General features: G+C 34.9%; 1 protein-coding gene and 2 pseudogenes across 1 annotated transcript; 2 read left to right on the plus strand and 1 right to left on the minus strand.

The window, feature by feature from the left end:
• The first annotated feature begins 3,294 nt into the window (after positions 1 to 3,294).
• LOC120193054 (ethylene-responsive transcription factor ERF024-like) lies at positions 3,295 to 4,389 on the plus strand. The gene has a single exon (XM_039195671.1). The coding sequence runs from the start codon at positions 3,414 to 3,416 to the stop codon at positions 4,281 to 4,283; it is 870 nt and encodes a 289-aa protein (XP_039051602.1). The 5' UTR covers positions 3,295 to 3,413; the 3' UTR covers positions 4,284 to 4,389.
• Positions 4,390 to 6,127: 1,738 nt separating this feature from the next.
• Positions 6,128 to 22,980, plus strand: LOC120192986 (annotated as a pseudogene).
• A 547-nt stretch (positions 22,981 to 23,527) lies between these two features.
• LOC120192987 lies at positions 23,528 to 24,757 on the minus strand (annotated as a pseudogene).
• Positions 24,758 to 26,736: the final 1,979 nt, after the last annotated feature.

Genomic DNA, 26,736 nt, shown 5'->3' on the forward strand with positions numbered 1-26,736 from the left:
CTTGTGTTCGGTTTCTTCCCAACATGTTAGCAATGAATAAAGAATATATTAAATAATATACTAAATATAAAACATATGTTTTTATAATAATTTCTTTATTTTAAATAGAAAAGACTTAAAAGTATTGAATAAAATATATTTATAATATTTTTTTATTAACTTAATTTAACATTGTGTCAATTCTTTCATTCTCCTATTGATTTGTTAAAACGTCCATTGAGAGTATATTATTTACATTAGTCGTTGTTACAACGAAAGGAGCCGGTGTCTTCAAAACTCTGCGTTGCTTTCTACTTAACCCTATGGAAAATTGATAATGCAAAACCGTCTAAATGATTTGAATGTATATATTTATGAACGATTATTTAAATGAACCGTTTCAAAAAAAAATTAAATTCTATATGATGTATTTATAAAAAAAAATCTTAATTAAAAGGTGTTTGTATTCACTTCGTCTCTTTCCTTCAATTAGTATAAGAAAAGAGCTCAAGTGATTTTAATAGTTAAAAAAATTATTATTCTTTTTAGAGGTATCAGATTCAAGCAACATTGTCTATAAGATATGTTTGAATTTATTGTTAGCTAGTTGAAATTTTTTCAAAAAAATATTATCTTTTAATAGCTAGACTAATTTGGAAAAATGGTAATGCACACAAATGATCCCATAAGGTATTGCTTTATTAAGTCTCTCGACTATTAAAAGTTATGAAATGGTCCTTCGACTATAGAGTGTTGCTTTGTTGAATCAAAAGTTACAAAATAGACACATGACTATTCATTATGTTCTAAATTTGTCATTTATCATTAAAAAATTGATGGTTTCTAAGCTGGAAGTTAACATGATGACTGAGATGTGATAGTTGTTTGAGATTCTGAGATCAGATTTTATCATACCACAATCAGCAAGTTAAAGTTTAGCTCAGAATAACGTCAATCTTTTAACGGGAAATGACGAGTTTGGAACATAATGAATAGTCGGGTGACCATTTTGTAACTTTTGATAGTCGAGTGACTCAACAAAGCAAACTCTATAATCAAAGGGTCATTTTGTAACGTTTAATAGTCGAGGGACTTAATAAAGTAGTATGTTGTAGTCGAGGGCCTATTTGTGTACTTTATCCAAAAAATGTTAGCATAGGACAAGGTCTTGCGTTGATTTCATTGAGAGGTATTCAAATCAAAGTTTTAATAAGGCTAACCAATGGTGGAAAAAAAAAACAAAAGTACATTTTCTAATTGTAGTTTAAGATTAACCTTGCATTAACAAAAACATTGGATTCCATGGATTATAACCTTAAAATATTATTCAAAGATACGATAATTAAAAACATTTAGAGTCCGTTTGGTTCGAAAAAATATAGATTATTTTTATTTTTTAAAATAAATAGAAAACATTGAAGAAAATATGTTTGGTGGTAAAATTAGAAAATAATTTCTAGAAAATGAAAATAAAAATAAGTGAAAATATGAAAACATAAAAAAAGATCTTTTCAGTATTTTCATTAAAATCATTTTAGAAATTTAAAAAAAAAAATATGAAATCTAGATTTTTAACTTAATTTACGCATGTTCAAATCCTTCTAACAATAAATTTTTTTCATTTAATGGTATCTAAAACCCTCAAACTTTTGACAAAAATCAATATGGTCCCTAAATTTTTTACACTCAATGTGGAGCTTAAACTATTTTTTTAATAATTTAATTTTTTTTAGCATTTTTATATTTAATGTATTAAATATCTTAATAATTGTTTATATTTTAAATTTAAATAATACCTTAGTTCTTTAAAAATTTAAATAAGTCCTCAAACTTTCTAAAATATTAATTAGGCCCTCAAACTTAGTAAAAAATCAATTAAACACATTTACCACATCATCATTATCAATCGTGCACAACCACAACAACATAATGAACTGTCACACCAACATTGTAGATTATCATGTAAACTTTGTGAAATGTCATGTAATCGTCTTGACGGTTTGAAACAGTTGTTCAAAAAATTAAATAGAGTTTTTGTGTTATGAAATTTCTTATCATTTTTTTTTGCATAACTCACATATTAAATTTATGTAATAAATTTTTTAATAATTATATTTTAATAATTTAATAATTATTTATTTATCTTTATTTTAAAATATTAGATACCAAATATATTTTTACAATTTTTATTTTTGAATTTAAACTTTCATTTATATTAACTAAATATGTTTTCTGATTTTCAAACAATTAAAAATAAGAACTATTTTTTAAAAACAAAAACAGAAAATATTTTTAGAAGTAAACGGAGGCGATTTGGAACTGTAATAATTGTCGACTCTCTCTTGTGAGAGGGAAAAGCCTAATGGCCGAAAGAGGAGCGAAGCACAGGCGGAAAACGCCACGTTTCATTCCAAATGCGTGGCGATGTGCAATAATCCACGTGCTAAGAGACAAATCTGGCTACCTCCTCCCATTGAGGAATGAAGTTTAAAGGAATCAAAGGCCGCGTTTGGATTGGATGATTATAGTCTTAATCCAAGTTGGGATATTAGAACGGAAGGTTATTGAGATTAATTAATGTTTTAAGCACGTAATCGAAATGCAAATTCTGGTGTGGTGAGCCAAAATACAACCAACACAAAGGACACGGTAAGGACTTAGGCCTGAAACGGGTAGCCCCACAGCCACTATTACCAAGTGCTAAATGCCAACGATTAACCTCCACGTCACTATTAATTATGCTCAACTTTCCCCTCGATTTTTTTTTTTAAAATATAGGACCGCCCTCTGTTTCCTGTCACTTTTCTTATGTAATTTCCTATCGTTAATCAGCTCTTTCACGGCTTATATTAATTTAGATTTTTTTAAATTGTAAAACGTCAAAATATGGAATTTGTTTATACTAATCAATTCTTTGAGGCAATGAAAAGATATTTTGTAATGGTCAAATTATGGTATTAGTCCTTTTGTTATATCAATTAAATACTTAAAGTTGACATTACTAAAAATTATGATAAATTATAAGAGACAATAGTTTGATTAAAGATAGACAACATCACTCTCTCAAACAACTTAGGATAAAAAGATTAAAAAGAAAAAAAATAGCTTAAAGGTGCTTTTAAATAATTCACACAACTTTGACAAGAATTGATACCACTTATAACAAGTTTGAGCTAACTAATTGCATAATAAAAGAGAAGGATTGGATTATGTAAACTTAAAGCAGAGGGACTAAAACCCAAGATCAAAATTATAATTCCATCTTTTGTATATGATGTAAACGGAATTGCTGGGAAGAAAACTAATAATGGAGATAGGTATGTACTTCACGCTGACATCAATGTTTTGGAGGCACCTTATTATATATATGTATATATAGTGGCGGATTACTACAATCCATGCCACATGCAATTATTTAACCAGCCTCTCGTTGAATGCTAATTTCTGAGTCAAACAATTCGAACTTGTTCAAGTTTTTACTGTTAATGGCAGGATCTGAGGCCGCCAAGACAACCACTGTCATCACCAACACCGACAACACCATGCCTCAACCAACCAAACCAATGGCTCGAAGGTTTGTTGGTGTCAGGCAAAGACCGTCGGGACGATGGGTGGCTGAGATCAAGGATTCGTCACAGCGTGTGAGACTCTGGCTAGGCACTTACGATACTCCTGAAGAAGCTGCCCGTGCTTACGATGAAGCCGCTCGTGCTCTCCGTGGCGAAAATGCCCGAACCAATTTCACATCGGTTAACCACGGTTCGAAACACCCGGTTTCCGGTTCCTCTCCTTGTAATAATGGCCAGCAGCATGGGCTTAGCTTCTCTTCCTTGAAGGCTAAACTGAGCAAAAACGTACAGAGTATCATGGCTATGAACAGTGAGAACAAGTCGGCGAGAAGTAGAGTGAGTGACCACTTCACTTTTGCCAACATATTCCACTTTAGAAACCATCATTACCGGAACACGGATGTTGATATGAAAAATATTCAAAGAGTGGTGCAACCAAGCATCATTGTGCCACACGTGGGCTCCAGCGTTTCGGATTGTAGCAACGAATGGATCGGGTTCCGTCAACATGGATTGGATTCGGACGGGTCGGATATCGGTGAAGTGAGCTTCGGTCGTGATCACCATGGGTTTGCAGATGAAATGATGGGCTGGGTCGATAGCCCCGACAATAATAATATTGGTCCGAGATTGATCGATGAGCATGGTCATGGTTCGAGGAGTAAGAGGTTCAAGGTTTCTTCTTCTGTTGTGGTGCCTCCAACATTTAGTGGGTCGAAGTCAAACCATAATTAAAAGCTTAACTACACGTCGTCGCCGTTGTTTTCAGTGATATAGAACATGTATGTATAGTTGCAAAAAAACGACATGGATCATGCAAAAGAAGCAAATTCATTACACAAGAAGGGGCTGATTAGGGCCTAAGGCCAGCAGAACCCTGTGGTAAAATGGCACTGCACCAGAACAATCATAACATCTCGCCATAAATCCACTTTGCAACGAAAGTTTTTCATCATGTTTTTATGCAGCAAACACTTTTGTTTAATACTATTAACTCTATATAGTTGATTTGTAATTATATTCAAAATTGATAAGATTAACACATGTTGAACATGCGTCTCTTTTTAAAAACAAACAAAAAGTAAATGCTTTGCTGGATATATATTTGAAGTACAAAATGCTTTTGGGATTTTATTCTTTTATGCTCGCGCAATTTTTTTAGTTATTACTGTATTTAATAATTCTATATATTCTTATATTTTATAGATATAACCATACTAGAAATGATTGTAATAAAAAAGATAACATGATTTTATGTGAAAATTCTAAACGAGAAGAATTCATATACAAGAGTCTGTTTGTTTGAGGGAAAATCAATTACGAAATTCGTTTTTCGGAAAATGTTTTTCATTGTATGGTTGGAGGAAAACCGGTTGGTCAACGTAAAACATTTTTCTGGTAATAAAATTTCTTTTGTGTTTTCTGGAAAATGACTTATGGTCTGATTTTCCGTAAGTTATTTTCCGAACATTTCACTTCAAAGAATAAATACTCAAAATAATTTTATTTTATGAATTTAATATTAATAAAATATTTTAATATCATTTTAATCAAAATATTAATTATTAAAATATTTAAAATATATTTATCAATATTTCTAATAATATAATTATATTTTTAATATTATAATAAATAATCATTTATATTATAATAATATATATATTATTTTTATTTTAACAATATTAATAAATATTAAAAATTTGATTAGTTATTATTTTCATAGAAATAGTATTATTAAATTATTAATAATGAATAATATTATTTATATATTAATATTAATAAATAATCTAATATTTTAATAAATATTAAAATATAATAATTAATATTTTTAAAATATAATATAACACTATTACTTTATTAAATAATTAATATAATTTATGATATTTTTATTTCAATAAAATATACCAATATTAATATTTTTATTAATAAAATTATAAAAAATAATATTTAATAACAAATAAATTATTTTAATATTTTAAAAATAATTATATTAAGTTTTATGATAAATAATATTATTTATTGTATTTAATATTTATAATAAATAATTTTTAAAAAAACTCATCAACTAGCGGAAAAAAGTTTAAACATCTTCCAAACATTATAAAGCGTTTTCTAGAAAATGTTATTCATTTTCTAGAATTCAATTTCCAGAAAACCAATTACAACCAAACAAAAAAACCTAATATCAAAATAACAATATAAGAGAATTTGTAGTTTTGTGTGGATTGACCTAAGCTTTAACCCTAATACCCAGTGTTAATTTATAAGTATAGGTGAGCAAAACTCGACTCGGTTCGAAAAATCGATTTTTTCGATTCGACTCAACTCGAAAAGTTAATTTTTCAACTCGACTTGAATTTACTTCAAACAAATGGTTTTAACATTATTGTATGAAACATCAAACAAAATCATTTAATCCCTCAAAGAGAACCAAAAGACACCTATGGAGATTTTAACATTATTTTTGTCAAGGGGGGAAATGAAACAAAGAATGAACATGGAACAAACAACATAAAGGACAAATTAACAGCATGTTGTGTTGTTTATGTCGGGTTTTTTTTTCACAACATATACTGGGGATGGCTTTGTCAATCATAATCACGGTTAATCCCTAGTTAAAACAATGACTTGGTTGCTATCTTAAAAAACATATAAGGTTGTCAATTATTAAGTTTCGTAATTGAACTGAACATCTAATGTTTGTAGTTATCAACTAGATTTTTCACTGCAAGGCATGAAGAGATCCCTCGCCGACTGGGTGCCCCACGCAAGCGTGTCGTTTTTTTTTCACTTTAGACTTTGTTTAAAAATTTAACACATTTTTAATTTTATATTAATTATATAATGCATAGGAGTATAAAGACTATGAATGCATTGAAGAAAGTGGAATAAATTATAAGTTGGTATTTTATATACAATTCACGTAGTCCACAGAACCCTACATCTCCTTTTAATAAAAAGACCGTCTTGGTGGATTTGTGGAGCACATTCATCTTTTGAAATTTCCAACACAATTGAACGTGTTTTACTCAACATCTTTAGTTATTGCCGATGGCATATTGCAAACCGAATATGAAATAAATTTTGAAAATGCATGTCCTTTAGGTGTTCCTTTACTGCTTCATAATATTTGGTCGGTCCATGATATATTTTGTATGCTTTCTTCTCTAACAGATAGAGAAGTCAGAATCTGAAAGACCTACATACCTACAAGTTGTAAAAAGAAAAGGGTTTTCTTTCTTTTAGTAAAAAAAAAAAACAGTGGTATGCTGCTGATTCTAAGATGCATTTTCTGGGAAAGAGAAGTTTGAGGATTAAGCTACTACACTCGATTACTTTATAGAGAAAAAAAGGAAAAATGTTGGAGCATCTGAGTCTTGAAATGTTGGTCTCGATTGCTTTGAATTTTTTCTTAACTATATCTCACTAGTGGGGTTACTCCAAATACACAGCTTAGGATAGGGTCTCTCCCCAAGGCCAATGGCCTGCATTCTGTTCCAAGGGAAGTCTCTTCTATGGCTCACAAGTTGGGGGCTAAAATAGGGAATGCAGCTAAGAATCTAGCTTTTGCTTTCATTGCCATGAAAATCTTGACCTTTGGGTTTAAATTAAGTCAACATATATCAAAGATCTCTACGCAAATCTCATACCATGATTTTTCACTGTTAAAAAAATAAAGTTGGTTTTTTATCCTTTATTTTTTGGCATTTTGCCAGTTACTTTCCAATATACCCCTTGAATTACATCCCTGCATATTGCTATTTCACTTAGTTTGCAAAAAGGTATTGTGGTACATTGCTAAAATATTCATGGACGCTGCTTGATTGAGCTGCAATCTTTTTAGTAGTTTTAAAGTAACTTCTTTCATTTTCATAAACTATGTGTGGATGATTACATTGGTTTCTTAAGATCATTAGTTTTTACATTTTAGTTGGCATTTAAAGATCACTTGATAAAGCAAAGGCCGAAAGAATTCGTGTGAGCAATATTTGTTGGTTGGATTTAATTTTCAGTAAACAAGCTTTGTGTGATAAAAAAATATCACTTGATGCAGCTCTAGTAATATCTAAATTCATATCTGAATCATCGGAGAAGCTACTGGAAGTGGGATTTAAGATGATACTCGATCGGCTGAGGATTTGTTATCCTGCTAAAGAGCTTGTTCCCATGGAACTTGTTCAGGCAAGGGAAGTGAAGGTGTTCCCCGCTAGGTGGAAGATAATAATTTCCAAATTGGAGCAGATCGCATCACTCTTATCGGACTTGTCGAGCCATCCTTTCTTTTCAAAGAATGCTCTTTGTAAGGAGCAATTGCAGGCTGTATCAGAAACATTGAATGGAGCAATTGAGTTGGCAGATTCATGTCTAAAGGAGAAGTTTGAGGGAAAACTTAAGATGCAGAGTGACATCGATGCGTTGTTGGGGAAATTGAATATGAATTTAAGGGATATCAGACTTCTTATCAAGACCAGTGTACTTGACGAAGCTACTTTGCCTTTATCCTCTGTCTGCTCGTCATCAGAGTTTGGGACTGCAGCACATAGCCATATAAAGGAAGTGCTTGCATGGCTTCAGATTGAGCACTTGGAATCAAAGCACAAAGCTGTTGACATCCTTATTCAGGTCGTGAAGGTGGATGAAAAGAGTGTATTGTCGGTTATGGGACGGAGTAACGTCACTGCTCTTGTTCGATTGTTAGCAGCGACTTCACCTCGTATCCGTGAAAAGGCGAGAACTGTAATATGCTCCCTCGCTGAATCTGGGAATTGCAAGAGCTGGCTTGTTTCAGAAAGTGTTTTACCACCTCTCATTAGGCTCATTGAATCTGACAGCATGTTCGGTAGAGAGAAGGAAACGATTTCACTTCAGAGATTATTGATGACTGAAGAAACAACCAGAGCAATTGTCGAACATGGTGGGATTCTACCGCTATTGGAAATATGCCACATTGGAGACTATGTTTCACATGCTAAAGCTGCTTGTACGTTAAGGAACATACCAACTGTTCCCAAGATTCGACAAATACTTGCCAAGGAAGGAATAATAAAGGGTATGATCAATCTCCTCGGTTACGAAATTTTGTTGGGTTCCAAAGAATAAGCTGCAGAGTTCTTGCAGAATCTAATAGCCAGCATTGTGTCTGAGAAGGTCTGTCATCACGAAGGTGGAATTTGAAGCCTATTGGTATACCTCGATGACCATTTATCCCAAGAATCCCAGTTGCAACCTTGAGGAATTTGGTTGGCTCAGTTCCAACAGAAGTCTTGATATCAATTGATTTCCTCCATCGATTGGTTCACGTGCTTAAATCTGGATCGTTAGGCACGCAATAAGCCGCTGGATCGGCCATCTACCGAGTTTGCAGTTTGAGTGAAATGAAAAACTAGTGGGTGAAGCCAGCTGCATCACTCTTCTTGATACAATGCTGGAGGCCAAATCAAACAGTGCGAGAGAGGTAGCTGCTCAGGCACTATCAAGTTGGTAATCGTCTCTCATAATTGTAGAGAAGTAAAAAAGAATGATAAAAGTACGTCGAATCTATTACAATTGCTTGATCCAAGCCCCCAAAACACTGCAAACAAGTACGCAATTTCATGCCAATTGACACGGGGCTAGACTTTCGGCTAGCTAGTCTGTGCGACCCTTAGATACCTCGCGTTTCTCGGCGTCTAAGTCACCTAAACTCCTCGGTTAATGTTGCTATAGCGATAAGCATGATGAAAAAGCATAAAAACGTAAGTAAGTGTGTAGGGGGAAATTTTTGCATGAATGCCTGAGTTTTAACACAAAACTCTCTATATCCAAAGGAGGTAGGGATACCTCTTTTATAATGGAGTCCCTTACATCTCATGACTACCTAGTCTAACTACAAGTAAAACTCTTACTTTAGTTGAAACTAATATTTGAGTCATATTCAAACAAGGACTATGGTACTTAGCTTTATTTTCCAAGTAATGGCTGACCTTGCTAGGTTGACAGGCCCTAAGTCAATAGTTGCCTTGGCCCTCAATGCACACTCGGTGTGCGCAGGCCTCGGCCCTATGTGCCCCCAATATGTACAGCCCTTGCCCCCAAGTGGCCCCTTTTGTACGTTTATCTCAGTTCTAGGAGCACACCCAGTGTACGTTGGCCCCAACCCTGAGTGTGTTCCCATTGCTTGTTGGCTAGAGCTCTCGGCTGACATTTTCGTTGCGTTGGCCTGGCTCTAGGTTCACTTGGTGTGTGGTGGTCACGACCCTAGGCGACCCTTGCTGTTTGAAAATTGTGCTTATGGGTAGTTTGGGGCAGGCGTGTCTTGACCTGTTCGATGTTATGTATGCCTTGGTCTTAGCGTAGCCCTTGTGGGTCATCTGGGCGGTGTCTGTCACACCCTGGTGGGTGTTGGTCTCGACACCACAGTGGGAGTAGTCTTCTTTGTGCTGGTTGTGGCCCCATGGGTAGTTTGTTATGGGCCGACCTCGGCCACAAATTCACGGCCCTTGACATTCTCCCCCACTTGTTTTAGTTACGCTCTCGTCGGTAGATTTGCTTTGTGGCTTTAAAAGTATTTCCCAAGGTGGTGTTCACCTTTTTTGGAGCATTCTGACACACCTTTTTTGGAGCATTCTTGACATGTTGAATAACTATTAAGGTCTTGGTCTCTTCTTGATCATTGTGTATCAACAGGACTACCTTGCCATAGGGATCCATGATGCTCATGACATTTGCATAAGAAGGATAGAGCTTTGATATGGATAAGGAAGTTCAACCCGATGACAAATCAAAGTCATCCATAGGTATTATCATGAAGTCTACGTTATCATTCCATTTTCCAATCTTCAATTCTACATTCCGCGTCATCAACGATTGAAACTTTTTCAGTGTTGACGGTCTTGATTGCTCCCTTAATGGTTCAATTTTGAGTCCAAGATCATCGGTGACCATTTTTTATATAAATAAATTGATTATATCGGTATCCACAAGGGCAACTCCAGATTGTCTGGCAAGATTGATATTCATGTACATTAACCATTGCTTTCGACTTTGATGTTGTTGACTTGGAGTGGGTATTTTGTACCCTTTTGTTCCCCTCCCTCGGTGATCTTTTCGCCGCTTAGAACTTACCTTTGGCTTAACACTTGTAATTTAGTTTACATACTTCTTCCCTAAATTGTCATCTTCTTCGGCAACGACTACGTTTTTAGTGTGGGGGTAATCTCTTGTAAAGTGTCATTGCTCATGGCAATTAAAGCAATAGATCGATAGATGTCCCCCTTCTATTTGTTGTTACGTGATAGGTTCTGCCTTTTGTAGGAAAGTGTTAATGAATTTTAAGATTTTATATTCGATTCAAAATTATATATTCGATTATATTATTCGAATATTAAAAACATTACTCCAAAATTTTCAAATGTCAATTTTACTCCTTACTTAAGTGTAAAATTGTGTTTCAATCTTAAAATATTTTTGAAACAATTTTTACAAAGTATTTCAAACTTAATCAAGCCAAAAATGAGTTTTAAGTAGGGAGGTACCGATACACTCTTCGGATGTACCGATACCCCTTAATTTCGAATGAAATAAAGATACCGATACATAGCCGAATGTACAGATACCCCTCATGTTAAAATTGGCTCCGGGAAACATCGAATGACATAGGTGTACCGATACCTCTGGGAGGTACCGATACCCCTGGCCAAATAACGGTCGAAATATTTGAATTTTACACGGGAGGTACCGATACCCTTTGAAGGTGTATCAATACCCCTACGCTCCCAACAGTTTTTTTAAATGGAAAACATACAAAAATGACTCTATTAACTTCACCAATGATCCCCAACGTTCAAAATTGATCCAATGTGTATTTAAACAAGTTCTGAAGCCTATGATCAATAAGAATTGAGAAAGAATCAAGAGAGAAAGCATCAAACCTCAAGTTTGAGAAATTCAAGCCTATTTTCATTCAATATTCATTTTTCTTTCAAGAACACAATTTGTACTCATTTGTATTTATCTTTGAGTGTTCTTTCATTGTTCTTGAATTGTGCAAACAATCTACCTTGTGAGGTTTTCTGTAAGTTTGCAAAATTTGTAAGTTTCTCTTTGGGAGAGATTGTTCTCAAGAATTTGGGGTATAATTCTTGAGGGAGTTGTAAGGTTACTCTTTGTCCTCAAAAGAAAGACAAATTAGTGAATTTGTGGAAAATCCTTAGTGTGGATAGCTAAGGTAGTGGACGTAGACTTTGATTGAGAAAGTCAAACCACTCTAAATCGTTGTGCAAATATTTTCAATTTTCTACAAAAGCTTACACCAAAATTTTTAATTACTAATTCACCCCTCTTGGTCGATTCATCCGATTTTTAACTCAACAATTGGTATCAGAGCTACACTCATTTGAAGGTTTTACCGCCTCTTGAGTAGATTCGAGAAGAATTCAATCGATATTTAAGTCATCAATGGCCTCTACATCAAACTTCGACTTCGGTATTGATTCTCAGCCCGTAAACAAGCCTCTTTTCTTTAATGGGGTTAACTATACTTATTGGAAGAATAGGATGTGATACTTCATTCAAGCTAGTGACATGGGAGCATAGAAAATTGTGATGAACGGATACTCTGAACCATCCACATATCCAAATTTGTGGAGTGAAGAAGAGTCAAAATTATTCCAGCTCAACTCAAAGGCTATCCATGTTATTTTTTGTGCACTTAGACCAGATGAATACGAGAGAGTATCATCTTGTACAATCACCAAAGAGATATGAGATAAACTACAAGTCACACATGAAGGAACTAACGAGGTAAAATAATCTAAAATCAGTCTTCTTACTCATAGCTATGAAAATTTCATGATAGATCCAGGAGAAGAATATGATGGATAGATTTTTCATGATTGTCAATGGCCTCAATGCATACGGAGAAATCATTCTAAACGAGAAGCTTGTGAGGAAGATAATTTATTCTCTTCCAAAAGCTTGGCAATCGAAGAAGACGTCGATTATCTAAGCTAAAGACCTAAAGTCTTTAACTCTTGATGAGCTCGTTGGTTCTCTCCTCACGCATGAAATGATGATTCAAGATGAGGTAGACCTCGAGAAGAAGGACCAGACAAAGAAGGAGACAGAGAAAAAGAAGAATGTTGGAGTTGCTCTCAAATCCACAAAAGATGAGAGTGATTCTGATGATGATGACAATGATGAAGAAATGACATTATTTGCCAAATGGTTCAGAAAATTAATGAAGCCCAACAGAGGAAGAAAATTCAAACGAAATGAAGGCTTTAAAACTGAATCAAAAGAGAATGACCTTATCATTTGCTATGAATGCAAAAAGCTCGGGCATGTCAAATACGATTGCCCACAACTGAAAAAGAAGGGTCATTCAAAGAAGAAACAAAAAGCACATGTGGCTACTTGGAGCGATGATGAATTATCTAATGAAGAGGAACAAGAAGTAGTAAACCTGTGGTTGATGGCCACCGGGAAAGATTCTCAGGAAAATGAGCATTGCTTCAAGGCACGAAATACAAGTTCAAACTCATGATTCCTTGATAGTGGATGCTCAAGACACATGAGCGGAGACAAGAGCCGGTTTATAGAGCTTAACGACAAAAAATAGAGTGATAACCTTTGGTGAAAACTCAAAAGGTTACATTGAAGGTATAGGTACTATATGTAATACCTCTTCCATACAAAAAGAAAAAGTATTATATGTGAATGGGTTAAAGCATAATCTATTGAGTATAAGTCAATTATGTGATAAAGGATACAATGTCTTCCTTGAAACAAATGGTTGTAAAATTGTAGACATTGCATCTAATCAGATTATGTTCATTGGTCATAGAATAGAAATCATTTACATGGTGCATTTAGATTCAATAAATATGACTAATTTATGCCTAGTTGCCAAGAATGAACATGATAGTTGGTTATGGCATAGGAGACTTGGACATACAAGCATAAGTGTTTTACAAAGACTAATTCAAGGTGATTTAGTAAGAGGGTTGCCAAAGCTAAAATTTGATAAAGATAAAATCTGTGATGCATGCTCAAAAGGAAAACAAAATAAAGTTTCCTTTAAATCCATTAATGATGTATCCACTAGTAGAGTATTACAATTGATCCATATAGATCTTTTTTGGTCCAATTAGGACTACTAGCTTGGGTGGAAAACAATATGCATTTGTCTTGGTATGTGACTATTCTAGATATACTTGGGTTTTATTTTTAAGTACTAAAGATGAAGCATTAGAACATTTTATTACTTTTTCAAAAGTAATCCAAAATGAAAAAGGTTACTCCATTTCAAGTGTTAGGAGTGATCATGGTACGGAATTTGAAAATCTTGGATTATTGAGTTTTGTAATTCTAATAGAATTAGCCATAATTTTTCAGCACCTAGAAACCCTCAACAAAATGGAGTTATTGACAGGAAAATCAAACTTTAGAAGAAATGGCTAGAACCATGCTTTGTGAAAACAATTTGCCAAAATATTTTTGGGCGGATGCCATAAATATCGCTTGTAATGTTATAAATCGAGTAATGATTGGGTTTATTTTAAAGAAAACTCCATATGAAATTTTTAAAAATAAAAAGCCTAACATTATTTATTTCATCCTTTTGGATGCAAATGTTTTGTTTTAAATAACGGTAAAGATAATCTTGGTAAATTTGATGCTAAAAGTGATGAAAGAATTTTTCTGGGTTATTCCTTAAATTCTAAAGCTTATCGGGTATTTAATAAAAGAACTTTAGTGGTAGAAGAGTCTATACATTTTGTTTTCGATGATAATCCCCTTTCGAGGAAGGATTCTTATGTTAATAATTATGTAGGTATTATAAATACACATGACGTTAGACATGACGTTGGAGAACCATCATCAAAGGAAGAAGTGAAGGATGAGGAAACTCAAGATTCCTTCAAGAATCTAACCATTGAAGAAAGGGAAATCTCATACCCAAGAAAATTCAACTATGTCAAGGATTGTGAGATTTTAGGTGATCCATCCAAAGGGGTAACTACTCGATCTTATCTTAGGAACGTGTATGTAATTATGTTTCATTTATCTCATGCATAGAGCCTAAAAATGTTAAAGAAGCATTGACCGGTGAAAATTGGATTATGACTATGCAAGAAGAGTTAAATCAATTTGAGAGAAGTAAAGTATGGACATTAGTTGAAAGGCCTAGCGATAAATCTATTATAGGTACTAAATGGGTATTTAGGAATAAGCTTGATGAAAGTGGTAATATAGTGAGGAACAAGGCTAGACTTGTTGATCAAGGGTATACTCAAGAAGAGGGAATAGATTATGATGAAACATATGCTCCCGTAGCTAGGATAAGCTATTAGAATGTTATTAGCATTTGATTGTTTCAATGAATTTAAATTATATCAAATGGATGTTAAAAGTGCATTTTTAAATGGTTTTATAAAAGAAGAAGTGTATGTAGAACAACCTCCTGTTTTGAAGATTCAAAATCTCCAAATCATGTTTTTAAGTTGACAAAAGCTTTATATGGTTTAAAACAAGCTCCTAGAGCTTGGTATGAAAGATTGTCAAACTTTTTAATTGAAAAAGGTTTTTCGAAAGGGAAGGTTGACACTCCATTGTTTTTAAAGCGAAAAGGTAAAGATTTATTAGTAGTTCAAATTTATGTTGATGATATAATATTTGGTTCTACTAATGATGCTCCGAGTTGATAAGTTTCAATGATGACGACCTAAATGAGGGTCTGGAGCGAGGATCAAAATTGGTTATCGTGGCTAGAATGGTCGATGTGGTCTCACACACACACGTGAAACGCGTGAAAAGATCGGGTCCCTGGAGGACCACATGAAATTTACTTTAAATACGCCAAGGCATGGGACATACAACTCAACACCTTTATCAAGGAGTTACTCCCAACCACAATGATCAGACTACCAACCTTCCCCAGTGTCATCCTTAACTATAATGCGGGTGGCAGACATTCAATACCTCGACATCTTATGTCCCTTCAGACGTTCCACCAGGGGTGCCCACTGATGTGCTACCATTGGCAACTCATGTCTCACCCGTACCAGAAGAAAGCCACAGTGACACTGAGGAGTTCTTTAGTTCCTCATCCTTCTCCACCACTCAAAGTAACAATGATAATCCACCCCACTTCTTCACTGATGAAGATTTCACGCCAGCACTGAAGCAGCCTGAGCAGGATCCCATTCCATCCCCAGTTCAATCGACACCACCAGCCCCAACAACAGCTCCTAGTCTACCACCAGTTCCAGCATAACTGACTCCTGCGACTGAGCAGTCCACTCCAGCCTGTGCTTCGACCAGCAAGAAGCAATACAAGATAACGACGGGTCGTATACTTCAGCCATCTCCTTCTTAGTTAGAAGCAGTAAACTCGGGATCCGAGAGATCTTTCCCTCCCAAACGACGCTGCACGAGGGGGTCAAGTCAAACCACACCACCACAGTAAGTTTTTTTTAGTCTTCGTTTTTATTTTATTTTCACTTTTGCATATAACAACATTTAGTGTAGTTTTCATGCATTGAGGATAATGCATCTCGCAAGTTTTGGGGAGGTGTTGTCCATTCTGCCATACTTTGTTAAATAGTAATTGATGTTAATTGGTTGAAATTTTGGTTGTTATGACATAAGAGGTTAAGATTATTGTTAGGAATGAATTAGGGATGCCCAATATGAATGCAAAATTCTATTGCCTAGGCCAGAATTATTGTAAAAACTGTCTGAAGAAGAGAACCAACCCTAGGCTTGTCCTTTAAAACTTATAAACACGATTGTAGGTTGTCTTTTCTCTATGTAATCTATAAAATTTTAGGGAAAAAACTTTCTAATTACCGAGACTTCAATATATTCTAAGGGTAAGGTAAAAACTCTAATGTTTCAAAACTTGAAAACTTGAAAAATACAAAGGGACACTCCTCTGTGTAAAGGCTTGAATAATAAAAACTCCAAAAGAAATTAAGAGTAACCAAGGCATATGAGTGAATGAAAGTAGTCATAGGATGACTCTGCCCGACTAGCTTGGGGGTGAAAGGTATGGTCCCTTTCACCTAGAGTGTGGTATGGTAGTTGTAATGAACTGATCCCTTATAAAAATGTGAATAAAGAGAATAAAAGTTGATAAATAACTAGGAGTATAAACTAAGCCTGATGAATAATTTGTTTCCTTGACAACCTAGAAGTGCTTACTTTAAGTTTTCTAATTACCTCTATGCATAGACTGGTTACAATCACGCACACACAATAGCAAAGGATCCTGACTAGGGAGGGGACTTGACTAATATGATTGTCGAACATGTTGAGGCCACATATTTTTACTGAGGGATGAAATCTCAAACCTGATAATGTTCTTGATACTGCTTTTCCATGACAATTTTAATTTTCTTTTAGCTATTATCCATTGCTTGAGGACAAGAAATAGCTTAAGTTTGGGGGTGTGATAACTCCATAAAAAGACTTAATTTATAGTCTTTTAACTTAACTTATTGCTCATCTAAACAAAGTATACATTGCATTTTAGTTGCATTTAGTTGCATATAGGTTATATTTGCTTGTGGTGGATAAGTTTTGCCTAGGCAAGATTTATTTGGCTTAACTGATGCTGCTGAGGAAAAGGGGTTGTTTGAGTTGTATTTGTGCATGAACTCTACAGAGGAAGAACATTTCAGTCGTGACAATGAAAAGTTGCAAAGGCCAATGGAGCAGATGAGAACGTAAGGATCAGATTTATCTCGTCGAGGCAAGATTTATCTAAAGAAGTCTAAAGCACATATGGCGAAACCGCCTATGTCACATGCCAGCTGGATGACTACTTCATGTGCAAACAACCCTTGATTATTCTGACAGCCGCCTTTCCTTTTTACATTTGAGAAATTAATAACGGCTAATAAAGGAAACTCTAAAAGCATGCAAACCCCTAGAAGATTCTCCTTATAATTACCAATCATAACCGTAAAAAAAATAAGGAAATGAAGAAGAAAGATTAGCTTTACCATAGGCGTGAGAAAGCAGCTGCACTTTTTTCCCTCCGTCTATCCCCCAGTCTTCCTTGGTGTCCTCCATTGCCAGACGATAGCAGAGCGGTGATCAAGCCTCGAGAGAGGGTTATCACCAAGGCATACGTGGTGTTGATCAGGATTGTCGCGATAGAGCCCCGGTTTTTGGAGTCGTTCTTCCTTTGTTTCTAAACTCTAATTCTATTTGGGGTTGTATTAAACGGTTTAATCTTGGATGAGCTTTGATAACACCATGAATGCTTTACTTGGTGTTAAACTTTGTTTGCCTGAACAATATTTTTATGTTTATGAAGGAATTATGTTTGCTTATGACTGTTTTGCTCATAGTTTAAATATTTTGCCTTAACACTGTAAGAGCATCGAGAGATAGTCTTTTGTCTAGAAAGTGATTCTTGAATTCGAGAGAATTAAGAGAGATCAATGTGAACAAAGGAATGAATCTGGGATGGTGAAGTTCTAACTTGTCTACCTTAGAGATAAGGAGTGAGTTTCAAATGACTAAAAGGGATAAAGGCTAGAGTAGGTTAAGACAACGTCTATAGTTAACGCCGAGAGGTATTGCCATAGCAACCGTCTAAGAATACCTAGTAATCCTGTCGGACAGTTTAGTAAGTCATAATAATTCATTCTGGCTTAAAATAATTGTTGTCGAGACAATAGTTAGTATTCTCTGTGAACATCTGAATATGTGAGGTTGTTTGCATTATATTTAATCCAATACTTGTTTTGTTTTGTTTTATCTATCTCATATTTTCTTTGTCTCAACCACACTTGTCTACAATCATTGAATCATTATTCTTAGCTTCTTAATTATTTCTTAGCTTTAATACTTAGTAGGATTGATTTACAGCATTAGTTCTAGTTGTGGTGAAAAGATATTTCTAAACCAATCCCTGTGGAGACGATACTCACTCACTACTATATTACTTTCATCGATTGTGTATACTTGCACAAATTAGCTTGCCTTAGCATATACATTCACAAGCGATCACTGCCACTGTCAATATTCAGTGTCATCTCCTAGTCCAATACATTCATATTGACTCCGACTCAATCACTAACATTTTGGTCTAGATAAAGATGGCTTAGATAATGAGCGAAGTAGTAGGTACTCCTTATAAATCCAAGGCTAGTGCGAGTACGTTGTCAGATCACCACAATCGTTTTCTTCATCTGATAATCTCTTGGTGGTTTAGACCATCCGGAAGCAAATACTCCACTCTTAGAGCTTTAGATTTATGGTGGATATTGTATCCAGAAAAATAGGAAAATAAACCTGCCACAAATAATTTTTGTGAACTAGTTGAAGCCATAAACAATGTCTCTTCTAAACACGTAGAAACTTAGTTTACGGTTGTCTTCTTAGTAATATGTTTATCAAAGCCAAGCTTAAGGTACAACTTGATGTAGCCATCCCTCTTAAAAACCAAATCAATCTAAAATCTTTGCGTAAATCGAGATAGAGTGGGGATAAATATCAATTGGTTCGTTTAACCCCGAAAACACCGGGTGCTAGCTATTCACGGGCTGCTCCGACACCTACTGCTCCGACACCTGCTGCTGATGATCCAGAGCTAGAAGATTTTCTTCGGGATGTCAATGATACTGTTAACCTAGCCGAGGACGAGCCAGTCCAGCAAGAGAGTTAGATGCCTCCATATTTTTTATCGTTCATGGAGACATTTCACGTAAGGTTTGCATCCATAGAGTCCCACTTAACTGCTATGGGGGCTCAACAATTGGAGAATCACCGGGAGATGCGAACTAACCGCGAAGCAATGGATCATCGATTCAATGCTATGGACGAAAGGCTCAATGCATTTACACTCGATATGGCTGCTATACGAGCACATTTTCCTCCTTCCGACCCATCGATGGATGACTAAACCTTTTCTTGCTTGTTTTCATAGGTTTAAGATGAACTTAAAACAATTGTTAAAACATTTTGAATGATTTGGATGATTAAGTGAATATTTGGTTTAAATTTTATGTGTTTGGATTTATTTGTTTGATTTTTTGGTTTGTTTGAATGATAATTAGTTTTTGAACTTAAATTGAACTTTCATGTTATAATATGCATCATTTACATCTTAGAGCAATTATGACCAATTCCCAATTTACATATTGTTTATGAATATTTATTATGGACTAATGGCTAACATTTCTCTTGACTATGATCTTAGTAGCTAAATCACTATAATTATATTGGTTATTTTCCTTAAAAACTTGTTTCAAATGTTTTTCATAGAGCCTTTTTATTTAAAAAAAGGGAGAATAACATAGTAAGGTAGTAAGGGGGAGTAAGCTTTTAAAATTGATTCAAAAATGATTTTCAAAAAGAAATCTTAAAATTATTAAAATGTTTTGTTATATCAAAAAGGGGGAGATTGTTGAAAACATTTTGATGTTTTTATATAACAAATAAAGTGTTAATAAATTTTAAGATTTTATATTCAATTCAAAATTATATATTCGATTAAATTATTCGAATATTAAAAACATTACTCCAAGTTTTTCAAATGTTAATTTTACTCTTTACTTAAGTGTAAAATTGTGTTTCAATCTTAAAATATTTTTGAAACAATTTTTACAAAGTATTTTGAACCTTAATCAAGCCAAAAATGAGTTTTAAGTAGGGAGGTACCGATACACTCTTTGGATGTATCGATACACCTTACTTTTGAATGAAATAAAGGTACCGATACATAGCCAAATGTACCGATACCCCTCATGTCAAAATTGGCTCTGAGAAACATCGAATGTCATAGGTGTATCGATACCCCTGGGAGGTACCAATACCTCTGCCAAATAACGGTCGAAATATTTGAATTTTACACGGGAGGTACCGATACCCTTTGAAGGTGTACTGATACCCCTATGCTCCCAACAGATTTTTTAAATGGAAAACATAAAACAACGGCTTTATTTACTTCACCAATGATCCCTTTAGAATTGATCCAATGTGTATTTAAACAAGTTATGAAGCCTATGATCAACAAGAATTGAGAAAGAATCAAGAGAGAAAGAATCAAGAGAGAAAGCATCAAACCTCAAGTTTGAGAAATTCAAGCCTATTTTCATTCAATATTCATTTTGCTTTCAAGAACACAATTTGTGCTCATTTGTATTTATCTTTGAGTGTTTTTTCCTTGTTCTAGAATTGTGCAAAAAATCTACCTTGTGATGTTTTTTCTGTAAGTTTGCAAAATTTGTAAGTTTCTATTTGGGAGAGAGTGTTTTCAAGAATTTGGGGTATAATTCTTGAGGGAGTTGTAAGGTTACTCATTGTTCTCAAAAGAAAGACAAATTAGTGAATTTGTGAAAAATCCTTAGTGTGGATAGATAAGGTAGTGGTTGTAGACTTTGGTTGAGAAAGTTGAACCACTCTAAATCGCTGTGCAAATATTTTTCAATTTTCTGCAAAAGCTTCCACCGAAAATTTAATTGCCAATTCACCCCCTCTTGGACAATTCATCCGATCGATTAACTCAACACCTTCTTTCAAACTCATTTTTTACTCATGGCTTTAATTCGTCCATGAAGGTGAAAAACATGTCCTCTTCGATTAGACTCGGGACTTGTAGTCTTAACTCGACAAATTGTTGAACGTACTCCATTAGAAAGTCTTCTTGCCTAAGACGCCTTAGTTTTGATCGTGCCTTGTTCTCAGCATGATAAGGGTAAAATTACTCTTTGAACTCAACTTGGAATTATGCCCAAATTTCAATGGTGGTTCCATCTCGTTTCATCTTGGTGCATTTACGTCGCCACCATAAGAGTGTTAAATTAGTTAAGTAAACAAAAGCAATGTTTACTTTCTCAATATCATTCTCAATGCCCATGGTTCGAAAGTATTGATACATGTTCCATATAAAATTTTCAACGTCTTTAGCCGACCTAGTCCCTTTAAACTTTTCTGGTTTGTGAACTTCGGCCCGGCCTTTGGGGCGTTGGTTAGCATGCTGCTATCCACGATAACATTGCACAAGACCACCTCGGTCTTGAGTTGCTCAATCTCTTCTTTATGTTTTCAACCTCAGTTCCCCTGGTTTTTAAGTTCTTCGACTACTTGTGTTAAGGCCAATATTTGGGCTTCCAAAGCATCATCTTATTGGGAACTCTTCGCATATAATCCTTTGAGTGTCGCTTGCACATCCTCTTGGATGTTCTCCAAGGCTTCAAGCTTCTCGAGATCTAGTGATCCCAGCTTCTCAAGATCGATGGATTGTAACATATCAAAAACCTACTTGATCTCTCTCGTAGAGTCCTCAAGTCTGGTAATCTTACTTGGAGCGATGCAAGCATGTCCTTCGACGTTCCTCGCTTCTTCTTTGAGTTGCAAGTCTCGAAGCCCTCGAATGTTGCTGCCTCGCCATGATGTGAAGCCATCTCGTCTAGTCATGAACTTAGCTCTGATACCACTTGACACGGGGCTAGATTGACGGCTGGCTGGTTTGTGTGGCCCTTAGATACCTCGCTCGGTTGCTCGGCATCTAAGTCAACCTAAACTTCTCTGTTAATGTTGCTATAGAGATAAGCATGATTGAAAAACATAAAAAACGTAAGTAAGCGTGTGTGGGGAAATTTTTGGCATGAATGCCTCGTTTATTAACACAAAACTCTCTATATCTAATGGAGGTGGGGATGCCTCCTTTTATAATGGAGTCCCCTTACATCTCATGACTACTCCTAGTCTAACTACAAGTAAAACTCTTTACTTTATTTGAAACTCTAATATTTGAGTCATATTCAAACAAAGACAACACTACTTGACTTTATTTTCCAAGTAATGACCGACCTTGCTAGGTGGACAGGTCCTAAGTCGGTGCTGGCCTCGGCGCTCAATGCACTCTCGATGCTGCCCTTACCCCCAAGTGGCCCCCTTTGTGCATTTCTCTCAGTTGGCCCCAACCCGAGTGTATCCCATTGCTTATTGGCTAGAGCCCTCGGCTGACCTTGCCATGTGTTGGCCTTGGCTCTAGGTTCACCTTGGTGTGCAGTGGTCATGACCCTAGGCGACCCTTGTTGTTTGATAGTTGTGCTTATTGGTAGTTTGGGGCGGGCATTTCTTGACCCTGTTCGGCAATATATGTGCCTTGGTCTTAGCGTGGCCCTTGTGGGCTGCCTGGGCGGCGTCTGTCGCACCCTGGTGGGTGTTGGTCTCAGCACCACAGTGGGAGAAATCTGCTTTGTGTTGGTTGCGACCCCAGGGGTAGTCTGTTGTGGGCCGACCTCACCCAGAAGTTCGCGGCCCGTGACACTATCATCACTCTCATCGAGCAATAAATGAAAAAAACTCATGATATCGTATGGAGCATCGGGTATCTCAAGAAGCTTTCAGAGATGGAAATCATCGATGCCAAGAAGCTACTCGAGAGGTTAAAGAGAGAAATCTTCGAAGTTTATTCACCCGAAAATAGAGTAAAAAATGCTCTCACTTTTTGTACAATGAGATTTTCCCCCATTTTTTTGTCACCTTTACTTGCATGAAATCCCATGTTTCATAATCTATATTAAACAAAGTAGTTCTTAATGATGATATCTATTATTCTAACTTTAAGATTCCCTGTTTATGTTTCATCTTCATCCATCTCCCATGGATGCTTGGGAGAATTGTTGCAAGGAAGGTGCGTTCTGCATTGCAATAGGAGCTTATGAAATGGAGAAGATATACTCCGTCGACCTGAGGAATATCGATTCCGGTTGCTGGAAATTTGACCGGGTTACTTTTAAGTTCCAGTTGCATTTAAACAATCCATTAGTCAATTGAAACACCATGAATCAACAACCTGGCTGAAGCACCTATTCTGGCATTGCAAAACAAAGCAGCATTGTTGCAGAATCTGTTATGATTTGTTGAAAAAATAATAACCAGATGAGAATTATAGACACTATTTTTCACATGATATAACCCTAGGAGAGCTACCAAGAAAACAAGCTTGATTTTACATGTGATCGGTATTTACACCTCTGCATTTTCTCACTAACATGATTTGACCTCTTTCCCTATGCTACTAGGGTATATTAACGCAGCATCCACACAAAGGCCACCTTTGGTATGGGTGCAATCGATTTGAGTCGAAGAAATTTAATCTTTGTCAATGCATTAGAGCTCCCAACAACAAAATTCCGATATGGTAAAGAACCCAGTTCCTTGGATTGTCTAAATGACACCACACGGCATGCCGTCCAAAGTTGTTAAACGGAATTGGACCGGTTTTATGTCCCATCCATGGATTTGCTCGGAGTTGCAAACTCGACGAGTCTCTTCAAAGATTTCCCGAGCTGGAGTCTGAAGAATAGGCTATAAGTGCCTGCAGGGAATTAAAACTCGAGCTCTCCATCTACTTCAAACCATCATGTTTGTTGAAGGTATGCTACTGTAGGATATCTGCAGCAAAGGCCAAATCAAATCAAAGAGCTTGAGCAATAAATATGACCAATAGGAAAGGGGTTAATTGCACCATAGTCCCAAAGTATGACATAAGTTCTAAATTAGTCCAAATTTAATATCGTTTTAATTTAGTCTGTCAAGTATCAATATTATATCAATCATATCCTTCTTTTGATTCATTATTAACTTTGCCGTTAAATGCCGGCTCCGATCTAACCTACATAAATGTTAACAACTCCATCAGATGCTTTAAAAATGCTATACACCATGGTCAAACTTATATTAAGCTTCTAAATTGGGATATAACGGACTAATTTAGAATCTGGAAAAGATAAACACACCTGGATTCCTCGGTGGAAATATGACTCCAATATCTCCGATCATCGATCCTGGTGATTGTCAACGCCTTGGATGAAATCGATAAACAAACCCCACCTGTGTTCTGATCTAGCCAAATCTCCTGCATATAGCCAAAACGCAACATGATTAGATCATTAACCTAAACCAGTAAGAAAGAGAAAAAGGGATACCACATAATGTCTAACCTTTGTGCCACCATCAAAGGGATTAGGCCGGCACAACCTGGCATAAAGTTCTTTCTTCTGCAGATTTTTCAAACTTGTATCCGCTAGCAGTACTTTCTCCACAATGAACTTATAAACGGAGGGTAATTTCGATTCCCATATGAAATCAGCTGATGAAGCACTGCGAAACGATCTATTCAACCGAGCCAATTTGCAAATCTCGGGTGGGCTTAACTGTGCTAAGATCAAGGCCACGCAGCTCTCCGGTATGTCACCGAAAGGTCAAAACCCAGAGTTCTCGAATCAGAGAGAGTAAACTAGAGGAGATAGAGAGTGAAAGTGGAACAAAGTTTTTGTGGAAATAAAAGGAAAGAGGTCTAAACCCTTTGTAGAATTGCTGTTTTCAGGTGAGACAAAAGGATGTTTCGGACAGAGAGTGCATCGGTGGAGATCTTATCCACTCTATCAACATTTAAAAGTGAGTTCTTTCACTTGAGTTGCTGAATCCCAGGTTTGGTACTCATGTCTGCTCCAAATACTTTCATCAACGGCAACCGGATTTGTAGTCACTGAATGTTGATAATGTCACTTTGACAATGAAAACTTTCATTAGAATAATTGTTGTTATGAATAATGTTTATTTTAATCATTAAACTGTTAAATCATTAATGAAAATAGATGTTACACAAAAAGTTTAAAAAACGCAATAATTGTAGTTTCTATCGTCATCATTTTTATTCTCTTTCAATGATTTTTTTCAATTCAAGCTCAGAAAAAAAATCAATCTCTTATCAATCAAAACTAAAACTTAATTTTTTTTAATGTAACTGTCAACCGTTAAATTAGCTTAAAATTGAATTATATTAATATTTTAATAAAATAAAATTTTCCCATAATTGAGATTGATCGATGAGAATTTCATTCAACTAAAATTTGATCTTTATGTAAGTCGTCAATTTAATACTTTTAAATATTTAGAGAATAAGACTTTAACATGTCACCTAATGACCATGATCATAATAAAAAAGAATTAAATGTTTAATGATTGTAATATAAGTTTTGAAAATTTGATGAGCAAAGTGAAAGTACCTTAAAACTTTAGTGACCCGTATAGTGCATCCTTTAATTTTTAAAATTTATTAATAATTAATGAACTCATCCCATTGGATTTATCTATTAATCAATCATAATCCTGAGTCAAGAACATTGATGTGACATTTTAAGGCTAATTAATTTATTCTGGACCTTAACCTTATCCGTGTGAGCAGGTTCGGACCTTCCTTTTTTATACAACAGAAGGTAGACTTTAGTTTCCTTTTATGGTTCGTTGGTGACAAGTGTTTTATCTTTTCCTCCAGAGAAACAAAAACAACAGCTTGGTGTACTGGCTTCGGCCTCATTTTTACATAAAAAGAAAAGGCAACAGCTTGGTTTTCCATTGATTGGGATCAATGACTTCTACTGATAGTTTATTATTCATCCCCAAAATTATTTCCACTTTTGCTTTAACTTTAATAATTAGAGGCTTTAAATTCTTTCATTGACCACACAAGATGGTGGCAATTGGCACCCAGTGATAAGTCAGCTGTAATTATCCAACCCTAACATACTTTTTTATATTAATTTTTTTTTGTTTTATTTTAGTATTTCATCGTTAAAAATTTTAGTTTTTTTTATTTTATTAGGTCGTTCAAAATTTAACATTAAGTTTTGAAAAGATTGAAAGTTTAGGTACTAAAACGGAATAAATTGATAGCTTAAGTACTAAATGCGTTAAATTTTTAATGGTATGGTACTAAAATAAAATGAAAACTAAACATTAAGTATGATTTTAAAAAAAATAAAAAGTTTAAATACTAAAATAGACAAAAATTGATAATTTAGATACTAAATATATAATTTATCCTAGAATCTAATTTGGAATAATTGTATATATAAAGTGTATATCAGTATGTATATTATTAAGAATTTATTTTTAAGTTACTATCTTATAATCATTTTGAATTATTTAAAATAAATAAAATAATAGTATGACAGGACATCGATTATAGTGATTGACGAACATCGAATTTGTCAAATAAATAATACTTTAATATCAAAGAAATAATGAAAATAATATATAGAAATAAATGTCGATCTATAGGACTAAGAAAGTCTGAATAATTTGATTGTTTTAATCCTTGGTTTCTGCAAAGGTAAAAATGAGGGGTTTAAAAATAATAAAAGTAATAAATAATAACAATAAATAACAATGGAAA

This window comes from Hibiscus syriacus, unplaced genomic scaffold (genome assembly GCF_006381635.1).
Source record: "Hibiscus syriacus cultivar Baekdansim isolate YM2019G1 unplaced genomic scaffold, ASM638163v2 tig00116984_pilon, whole genome shotgun sequence".
In the NCBI taxonomy this organism is placed as follows: domain Eukaryota; kingdom Viridiplantae; phylum Streptophyta; class Magnoliopsida; order Malvales; family Malvaceae; genus Hibiscus; species Hibiscus syriacus.